Source organism: Glycine max, chromosome 8, assembly GCF_000004515.6.
Source record: "Glycine max cultivar Williams 82 chromosome 8, Glycine_max_v4.0, whole genome shotgun sequence".
NCBI classification, from domain to species: domain Eukaryota; kingdom Viridiplantae; phylum Streptophyta; class Magnoliopsida; order Fabales; family Fabaceae; genus Glycine; species Glycine max.
This window is the reverse complement of record NC_038244.2, coordinates 2462140-2472840: the sequence shown is the minus strand read 5'-3', so window position 1 is coordinate 2472840 and position 10701 is coordinate 2462140. Positions and strand designations below refer to the sequence as shown.

The 10701-nt window shown below is 34.5% G+C and overlaps 1 protein-coding gene and 1 pseudogene across 9 annotated transcripts; one reads left to right on the top strand and one right to left on the bottom strand.

Moving 5' to 3' along the window:
• The first annotated feature begins 579 nt into the window (after positions 1-579).
• On the top strand, positions 580-1651 carry LOC100797164 (transcription factor MYB87-like; annotated as a pseudogene).
• Positions 1652-4895: 3244 nt separating this feature from the next.
• LOC100810464 (vacuolar protein sorting-associated protein 32 homolog 2) lies at positions 4896-9430 on the bottom strand. Of its 9 annotated transcripts, none has more exons than XR_415381.4 (8): positions 9180-9424; positions 8419-8518; positions 6778-6863; positions 6064-6155; positions 5746-5860; positions 5412-5607; positions 5268-5330; positions 4896-5163 (listed from the first exon to the last, which is right to left on the bottom strand). XR_415381.4 is itself a non-coding variant. In XM_006584733.4 (7 exons), exons 1-6 carry the CDS (start codon positions 9249-9251, stop codon positions 5416-5418), a joined length of 657 nt encoding a protein of 218 aa, XP_006584796.1. In that variant the 5' UTR covers positions 9252-9423; the 3' UTR covers positions 4896-5163; positions 5412-5415. The 9 variants fall into 9 exon arrangements, 5 of the variants coding, with proteins under 5 accessions (XP_006584796.1, XP_040873877.1, XP_006584797.1 ...); XR_415382.4 differs by having other exon boundaries at positions 5268-5323; XR_005892509.1 differs by lacking the exon at positions 9180-9424 and adding an exon at positions 8904-8972.
• Between the last annotated feature and the right edge of the window lie 1271 nt (positions 9431-10701).

Here is a 10701-nt window from a genome sequence, read left to right as displayed (position 1 = left end):
TATATATTTTTTTTCCTTTTTCCTTTTTCTCTCTAGATATAAGATAATATGGTGTGTATCAAATATTTACCTTTTACTTTATTGAGTTTTGTGAGAGACTAATGGTGAAAAAGCATTTTCCAATTTTAATAATCTGTCATAAATATAAAAATTACTCCATATAACCCATGCTAAGTTGAATGTAATCTTACATTTCATTTTCTTGGCCATAATTATTAATCTCGTTATTATTGGGATAGGTTAAACAATCCCTCCAAAAGATAGTGTTATTCTTATGGTAAATAAATGTGCACACGAATAGGACAGGTGGAATTGGGTCTTGGGCAGGGTTAATTCCTTCATCTTTGTTTGCTATGTCTGTGCAGAACGCAACCTGCAGCGTTGGTCCCAGTTTGTCTGTCCCTGCCCTTCCACATTTTCATGTTGAGCAAAGGACAGAACTAAGTAAAACAAAATCACAGAGGAAATTAAAAGAGCTTAATCAGACAAAGTCAAACGTTCCAACTTCCCTATCCATTCTAGTCTTCTTAAAACCATATTTTGTGGACTGCAAATTTACTTCTCTGTGAGTTCAGTGTCATGGGAAGAGCTCCATGTTGTGACAAAGCTAACGTGAAAAGAGGGCGTTGGTCTCGTGAAGAAGATGAAACCCTCAAAAAACTATCTCAACAAACATGCCACGCCACAAAAAGCAGGTTCATTTAGTATCAATATCATCCTTTTCTTCCACTTAAATATAGCTAGGTTGTTATTAGGTATTCTATATTCCTCCTATCTTGGCTTATTCAATGTTTTCTTTAATTTTAGGCCTTAAGCGCTGTGGAAAGAGTTGTCGTCTGAGATGGCTGAACTATCTCAGGCCTCATATCAAGCATGGAGACTTCACTCGTCAGGAAGACCAACTTATCTGCACCCTTTATGCCACCATCGGAACCATGCACGTTCATTCTTTCCTTCTATATCCTTAAATTTAACTCTCTCAAAATCAGGTTTCTAAGGGTAATAATTTGGTGTGATATGATAGATTTACATGTAAAATATTACTGTTTTGCTTGTTCATTCCTTATTAGTTATTCCACCAAGGGAAAATGCTAGCTGTTTTGGAAGAGGAATTCCGAATCCTTACACGGATGAGACTGATCAGTAAAAAATTCTGACACCAATCATTTACGTATTACATCAAGAATTAATTGACAAGCGCATTAGTTTTGTAGTTGGCTAGGTGTCCCTTATTGCTGCTCAGCTACCTGGGAGAACAGACAATGATGGGAAAAATCATTGGAACACTAAGTTAAATAAAACTTTTTTGGCAGCAAACACCAATGCCATTGCCAGTACTGTTTTCTCAACTTCCACTTCTCAGCCTCAACTTGAAGACTACAGTGTCTTTGATGATCACGAGAACTCAGCTGAGTATCTTGTCTTGGGTTTGGAGCAAACACCATTGCCTTTAGGATCAGATGTTTTTGGTCTTGGAAGCAGTTGTAGTGTACGACTATCCAATGAAGCAGTTTCAGCTTCCTTGGTAAAAAAGGAAAATGAGAATGAGACCCAATGGTTTGCTGAAGATGAATCATTTTTGCTTGATTTTGTGTATGAAGATAATGGGTTTGTTTCTCAAGAAAATAGCAGCGAAGTTCCACCTCTCTAAGGTCCAAACACAGATAACAGCACCATTTCAGAAAAGAAAAAGAGACAATTAAGTCAAAGTGGCAAAGATTGATTTCATCATTATTGATTATATATAGTATTAGTACTAGTAATTAAATACCCTTCAAATGTGGACCGTGATTTGAATTTGATTAATTAGTTAGGTGTGTAAGGAATTATGTGATCTTTTTGCAGTTGAATTTCAAACATGATGATAGGAAGGATCACTGAAGTTACATTTTAGTCAAGAATTCTATGTATTGCCTTTTTACTTTTTAGAGGAATTGAAATCTTACCGATGGAAATCTCTATATGTCACGATGTAGAGACCTTAAACTAACATTCAAAGGTTCATGAGTGTGACAATGGGATCGCACGTAGTATTCTCAGTGGCCAGCTGTGGTCACGAAAGTTGCGTTGGCTCTTGAAGAATTTCTAAGCGGAGAGAAAAAACAAATTAAGGGGTCCCCATCTGACAATAACAACTACATACATGAATTGTGATAGTGTGTGTCTTTTTCGCCATTATCACATACAATATATAATATGGTGAAAAAGAAGCCTGCATGATTTCTTTCACAAAAGCTTACGTTTAGTTGTTTACTGCAGAAGTTACTTTTTCACAAAACCATTTTTGTAGTAGGATCACATGAATTGGTCTCGGTCCTATGGCTTCCGGAATATTAATAAGATATTTGTACTAATATCATTTGATTAAATTATTAACTAAACACTATAAAGTATTAATATATGTTTTGTTAATTTATATCATTTGATTCACCTATGCATATGCCGTATATATATGTTAAAGATCATGCATCTTGGACCTCATCTAACGGGGAAGGTCCACAAGGAATTAATCATCGGCAAAACAGTTTGCGTAGTTTATTTTCTGATCCCCCAAATTGTGTTAGAAACACATGTTCCTTTTCATAACGTATAGTTGTTTCGGAAAAAGATGGGGTATGAAATTATGTTTACACAGGAAGCTCGCGAACATGCAGGTGGAATTTGGGTTCTATCTAATCGATGGATATCAACTTCACTCTTCTCCATTCGATGAATCAGTGTATTACTTTCTCCTTGAAAAAAGCAAATGCTATATGGGCTGGTTCAACAATATATGCCTCTCCTATACCAACAGTACCAGAGCTACTTTGGGATCATTTAGTTCATATCAGTACCCAGGTAACTAGCCCCTGGGTAGTTATGGGTGACCTTAATGAGATTACTCATCCTTTAGAAGTTAGAGGGAGGGTTTTCCATCAGATGGGAGAAAATCATTTCTATGGGACTTTGACGCAATTTGGTCTCATTGATTTGGAGATGATAGGAGGCGGTTTACTTGGCGGCGGAACATTCAGGGGGGGTGGTTATATCGACAAAAAACTTGACAGGTGTATGGCAAGCGCTGATTAGTGGTATTTGTGATAAGATTGATTCCCTCTTATACGATGCAGAACTTATAGATTCCCCAAGGTATTTGTGATAAGATTGATTCCATAATTAGGTGCTTTATTTGGGGTGGTAACCACAACCATTGGGTTGACTAGGGCACTGTCTCTAAGTCTTGGCAATATGGTGGATTGGGTTCACAAATGCAGACAAGTGAATAGGTAAGCATGTGTTGGTGCTTATGTTGAATCTGAATGTGTCTAAGGGTTGCTCCTATCCATGGTCCTCTATTATGAAAGCCTTGTCTGCTCTTAGATCCGGGTTCTCTATTCAAATAGGTGATGGGTCCTCTTCCCCCTGGTTCGAACCATGGCTTTATGGGGACACTTTGTATAATGGAGTTGAGGATATTCATGATAGGAATTTTCATCTACGGGTCTATGATGTATACTTAGATGGTGAATGGCATCTTGATGTTCTAACCACCAGCATTCTCGATGACATTCTGGATAAACTCCCAATCTTGTTCCTTGAATATACGATGTCAGATACTATCACTTGGAGTCATTCCTCTTTTGGGGAGTATGATACCAAGTCCGCTTATGTGTGGTTAAACCGTGAGCTCGCTGGTCATTTTACCTCCGCAGAATACTGGTCCTGGCTTTGGAAAACCAAGCTTCTTGAGAACATTAAACACTTCCTTTGGCCAACATATAAGGGAAGCCTTCTAACTAACTTCTTCCGCTTTACACAGCATATTTCATTTGATTCTTCTTGTTTCAGGTGTGGAGCAGCTACAAAAACGTGAATCCATACTCTACGTGATTGTCCTTTTGCTAAGAGTACATGGCACATGGTACACCTAGATTCAGAACCAACTTTCTACACCATGGATGTTGCCTTATGGTTACGTAAACACATCCAAGGAAGTAATCATCTCATCTTTGGCATCAAGTGTTGGTCAATATGGTGTGCTCAAAATGAAAGTGTTTTCAACGACAACAGCTGGCCACCGTGGAACATTCACAATCAGATCCTGACATTGTTGGTTTCAACGCAGAAGGCTCAAATGGAACCTCATCGCATGCCGACGTCTATCCTGGTTAGATGGATTCCACCACTACCCCAATTCGTCAAGGTTAATACAAATGACAGTTCTTGGTAATCTTGGGCCTTCCAGGTTTGGGGTGTGATTCGGGATAGCTTGGGACACCGGATATCAGGTTTCTATGGCAGTTGCGGTTTTACCAATAACTCAACAGCTGAGCTTTATGCTATCTATCAAATTTATCTCTGAAGGAATTGCAATATATCATCCTCATGCTACAGACGTTGCTGCAATTCGTTCCCCTGCATGCTTGTCCTGCTGGTCTTTATCATAGTGTTGCTGTGTTGCTGCAGATGCAGGGGGAACAATGTTCCCTAGGCAAGAGCCTCTTGTTTGGTTTTTCTTGCTTGTGTTTTTTAATGCTTTCTTACTCATAAAAAAAATAAAAATAAAAAGCTTCACCGGTAAAAAAAATGTTATTAATGAAAGAAGACGATCTTATTCCATGCACAAATATCAACAGAGGACCGGCGCCTAAAGCACCCAAGCCGAAACCTCTAATGTGATTCTTCTTAATATCAGAAAACTTTTCAATCAATTTTAACTAATTTTCTCTGAATCCCAATCCAACTGAACACACACTACACGTCAATACTTGTTCATTATTCAAATTTCAAACTCGCTTTTCGGTCAAAGCAGCCTAAAATACTATTGCATTTTTATTTCGGGACTAAAATATTTTTCCCTGCTTCAATGGCGCTTGTGATATTCCAATAAACTAAAATAATCTATTACTCAAGCATTGCCTCTCGATCAATCTTTTTCATTCGTTATTCTCCGCTGATCAGTCTGAATAACATTTAAACTAACAAACATTCCAGGAGAAAGTATAAATTTTGAAGGGCTATTGAATTTTTATAACATTTATATACATCCTCTGGTCTGTTTAATAATTTCATAGGTAAGCAAGCATGAGAGGGGGCAGAATTCTCCGTGTCACTCTTGATTTTAAAAGAGGCCACTTATAATGCACATCAATGCCTGCAAAATTCTGGCCTAACCAAAGCCAGCTGCAAAATCAATAAAAACAGCATAAAATAAGATTGTCAAACTTTTCCTGACAAGCAACTTTAGGGAATTCATTCCAAACTATTATTATACAAGTGAACTCAACTGTGCAAAGGTTGATATTTAACAAGAAACTGGTGCACACACAAACCATTCACTCAACTGCCACCTTAATTGCAATACCAACAAACTAGAACAGATTAATGAATAGATAGCATAAATCAATAGTGTCACAGCTGAGAAAATGGACCTGCTCAAAGTGCCATCTCAGCCTGCAAAGCCGCCAATTCATCTTCCTCAGCAGTGAGCTTCGAAGACACAGGGTGAGTGGGTTGCCGCCCAGCGGGAACATGCACTGGAGCAGCTGGAGCTGTAGTTGCAGGCTGAAGAAGCTGTTCTTCCAATTCAGCACCCTCCAACTCTTCAAGTTCTGCTTCCAATTCATCCTGAAATGGCAAACAAATTCAGATTTCAGAATGATGCCTAGATATGTGGCATACTTTATAGTTAGGCTCAATAACTAAAAGGATAAAAATTTCTCATTGGCATAGAGTACAAATAAAGTTAAAATTTGAGAAAATGACCTCATCAAAGTCGGCGGCTGCACCAATTGGAGTAGACAATGCTTCCTGGATTTGTCTCATGTTCTCTGTCTGTTCGTTGATCTCATCCATAGTCTTGTCAACATCATCAATATTCCTGAAAAATAAGCACCAAAACTCAACAATGTCACAATCAGCAGCCCATTAAGATGCATTAAACAATACATCTGTATATCCATGAAGATTTTCACATCACAAAAAACACAGTAAACCTGTCAGTTTTTAAAACAAGCCTAAAACAAAGATGTAAAAATAAAATATAGAAGAGCATTTTAAGGATGAAATCACAAATATACATACGTTGCTTTTTGCATAGCTCTCATAGCAGCTGCTCCAGTTCTCAATGCATCAACAGTTTCTGTGGTTGCCTTGGCACCTTCCAACATTATCATCTGTAACACAAATTATCAGCTTAAGATATAAATGCTACTCCAAAACAATGAATTCATTATAATACTCATAATTGTCAGAACTAGAGAAAAGTGGCTGTTTGGACTAGAAAATCATCCAACCAATCCTCAAAGTTAAGATATCAAAAACAGATAAAAAAAAAATGGAAACACCAGTCCTGAACAAACTGATCCATGTGAACTAGTCACAGCGTACGTGACAGATTGAGCAGTCCCTTTTATTTTCTTTTGAAAAATTTTAAAAACTTTCTTTACATCATTTGATTATTTAGTTCCCAATTCAAAACCAAAACTCAGTTTTTCTTTTCCTGCTTTGTCCAATGTGAGTCCAATAAGAGCTTGTAATGCAATCATTTGGCTTACTATTTATCATGAGAAGTTTCACTTCTTCCTTCACCTTTTACCTATTCAATGCAAGGCTAGTATATTTTATAAAATTATGCCAACATTACTATACTCAATACTATTTTTAGTTCAATAATTATTAATATGATAATTTCTACATTTGTATACTCAACCTAAAACTTTTCATTTTAATGATTCAAATGACTGGTTTGGTTTCAAATCCCTTGTCATGACTGCTGAATATAAAGAGCATCCACACCTGGTCATGAATACGCAGCTGGAAATTTCCAAGCTGCTCTACATGCTGTTCATATAGCCTCTTCCTCTTCAAACATTGTATTGCCGCTGCATAAAACAGAAATTTAAAAACAATGTCACAAGGGATTAATACATCATTGATCATGAACCAGCTCCCATATTAATGAATTCCTAAAAGATGTGTAAATTTTTTTCTGAAAAATTGCATATAAGCTTTTATCCATATAAATTCAGTATAATGTGTCCTATAAATGGCAAGAATAATGGGGACGGAACCATGCTGAACAATTTAGGGGAGTTTCGCAATCAAGCTCTGTGACTACATTTCTGATTTCTTTATGTTAACACGAAAAGTTGAACAAAATTATAAATGGGTAATCCATTGCATTTTGACCTCCCAAGCGACCTGCATTCCCACCAGAAAAGCATTGTATGGTTGACTTGTTTTGGATCATTGTTCCAAGTCATGGAATCATAGGATTTTCGCACTCCAAAAATGAGTTTGCAAAAGTGAATGATCTGGGTTGGGTCAGACAATCCTATAGAAAGAAAGCCTTTTTGTTTGATTCCTTAAATTGTGTTGTGCTAGTGCAACCCTCAACTCTCCTCCGCTGTCATCCTTTGACACTCTTCTCTGGTTCTTCCCTCACTCTTTAGTTTGTCCCTATCTCTTTGGTTTGGTTCTCTTCTCAGACTCCTCTGTATGAGGCTGAGCGCTCTCTCCTTTGTTCCCCCTCTCTATTCAGGTTCTAAAGTTTGCTACATGATGTGTTTTGTCATCAAGGAAAATGGCTGTTTTGCTGTGTGCTCTTATGAGTTGCATAATATCTTATGAATTTTCAATTTAGTTTAATATCTGGTGTGATTTAGAGGTTATTTTTCTAATTTAAGTAATTTTTTATGCATATATATACACACATATGCACATACATATCTATAATTTTGCATATTATTTAGATATTAGTTACTACTTGCATTACAATCCTACACCCCTCTTCCATTCCAACATTGAAACTCAATTTTTAAAAGTAACAGGAAAAAGAGATAAAAGCTTAATGCCTAATGTCTCAATGTTTTAAGTGGTTAATTGCTACTTTTTGTATTTATAATGGGTGTATTTGCAACTCATCCAAAATTACAATTTGATTGCACTTCTGATGAATTAATACGGCCCACTAAAATGTTTTGCACAGACAAGACTGGAATTCATATTCCATTGCACACCAACTTAGATAAAGGAATATAACGAAAATTATCTGTTCAATGACAGTGATGGTCCTGGTGGGTGGAACAATGGTGCCCAGAAGTGGCAGCAATAATAGTAAAGGATCATTTAAAGAAAATAATATGAGTACATGGTAAATGTAATCAACCTTGGTGGAACAAAATGGCCATTTCCTACGAAGGTAGTCCCCTTAAAATTCGAAGGGACTATCCAATCATATAATGGAACCCAAGTCTTCTTGAGAAGCTTGACATATTATTCTTGATGAAACTATCATAACACAATTTTGACACCGGCATGCATTCAAATTTCAAAATCTCAGCAGTAACACAAACATAAGTGAAATAGGAAGGAGGGCAGCATTGTATGTCTCAATGATATTCTCTAGAACAAAAATAAATGAGTTTTGATGCATACCCCTTTTATTCTTTGCCCTAGTGAATTCTTTGGCTTTTTCAACTTCTGCAGCAGCCTTTTTTAGGAGTACTTTCTCCTTTTTCTCCAACATTTCAAGTGTCTACAGCATTCAAGGGGCAAAACATTCAGAATGGGAAAAAAAAGTTTCCTCAAACTGTAAATTACTGAAGAAAACAAACAATGAACTTTGCGCACATTGATCTTTGCATGATCTAAGAATGCTTAGAAAAACTAGGCAAAGTTACAGAACAGAAAAGATACAAAGTTTCATAATAGAACACAAGATTGAATAAGAAAAAATAAGATAATAAAAGCAGAACTAGGCTACTGAGGCTGTGTCTCCACTCTCCAACAACTATGTGAATATATGTAGACTGTAGTTTATTCACATAGTTTTAAGATCGAGCAATTTCCATAACACTAACATGAGAAAAGCTTTATAAATGGGACAAGAGGAAGATAAAAAAATGGCTTCTGCACTACACCTCCGAATTGTAAATAGCATAATCCATAATGCTGCAAAACAAATTACACGCATGAATAAACTCTTAATTGACATATGGAGTACATAGGAAAATCCTTTCTTAATAGTTCCAGCCTCCAAAGACAATAACGTTGCTTATGAATTAAGAAAAACAATAAAACTAGTCTGAATATGTGAAACACATAATTTGAAGAAAGAATAGTTATATTCATCAACAGCAATATTGGGTTGGAAAAAAAGAAGAATCCCCCAATTGGAACATCAAAATCCAATTTACCTCATTTAACTTATCCAAAGTGGTTAGAGTATTGGCTTCCTGTTTAGGTTTACCAAAAATTCGGGTAAACATGTTTTGATTAAGAGATGTGATACCCTTATTCGTCGAATTGGAAAATCAACGGGACGGTATCCCTGTTGAAAAAATTAGGGTTTATTTTAAATTTTTGGGATTAGATTAAATATGAAACAGAAATGGGGAGGGATCTAGCGAAAACGCGTACCGTGAAGGGTATTGGGATTGGGAGGAAATTCAGAAATTGAATCGAAGAAATACAAACAGAAAAAAAAAAAAAAGTCCACGTGGCGTCGAACTGATTGGTTTCTATATAGTGTGGGTCCTTGATCATTATTATCAAGAAAAATTGTTAGCTGTCCCATTTTTTATTATTTATTTTAAGGTTAACTGTTTTAGTTCGTGAATTTCAATATATGTTTTTTTTTTAATTTTTAAAATTTAAAAATGTTTTTTCAGTCTTCATACTTTATGATATTTTTTAACGTGATGATTTTTTAATATTATGATAATTTTAAAATACAAATTCAAACGATTAAAAAGTAAAAAATATTTTATGAAAACTAAAATTACCATAAAATATTAATTCATTATCCTATAAATTAAAAAGAATAATTTATCAAAATTTAACAAAACAACAATTTTAAATTTTAGAGAACAAACTCAGAAATTAAAACAATAATTACACCTTATTTAAAACTAATTTTGATAGTAAATATCAACTTTTATACTTATTTTAATTTGTTGAAACTAGTTTGATAAGAAAATAGATTCATAAAATGGATTGATTTGCATTTTAAAATTATCATAAAGTGCTAAAGAAACCATCAGAGGATTAAAAATTGACATAAGTGTCAATTTATTATGTTAAAGACTAAAAAAATAATAGGTCAAAATTCAGAAATTAAAAAAAAGTATTTTTAAATTTCAGAAAAAAAAACACACGTTCTAAATTCAGGGAATAAGAAAATAATTATGTCTTTATTTTAGTAATACATATGCATGATTGCATTTCTTTTGTTTTTTTCATATTTATTTTAGTAGTATATATGCATAATACTATAAATATTAAAATTATAAAATATACATGTGATTCGGGATAAAATAAAATAAAAAATATTTTAATGTGTAAAAATGTGATTATTTAAATAGTTTTAAAATTTAATTGACAGAAAAAGTTAGAAGTAAAAATATTTAAAAACACAAGTTTATCATAATATAATATATTATCATTTAATATACAAATTAAATTGTTAAAGATATAATGCCTACATTACAAATAATAGTTTACTGAAGATTATGGATTGAGTTTATTTACTATGAACAATATATATTGTGGTAAAAAAATATAATTTTAATTATTGATAATATTTAGAAAAAATAACCAGACTTAATTTATAGATGAACAATAGAAGACAGATTGAAAGGGATAATGGTTAAAACTATCAGATATGTAAATAAAGATTAGAAAGGTATTTTGAGATGATTAAAAGAAAACAAATGTTAG

Coding starts and splice junctions, on each gene's coding strand:
- LOC100810464 (XM_014778659.3), bottom strand. CDS start 9,251: ATGTTTACCCGAATTTTTGGTAAACCTAAACAGGAAGCCAATACTCTA. Junction 6,156..6,777: donor AGCTGCGTATTCATGACCAG/GTGTGGATGCTC, acceptor TTTGTGTTACAG/ATGATAATGTTGGAAGGTGC. Junction 5,861..6,063: donor AGAGCTATGCAAAAAGCAAC/GTATGTATATTT, acceptor CTTATTTTTCAG/GAATATTGATGATGTTGACA.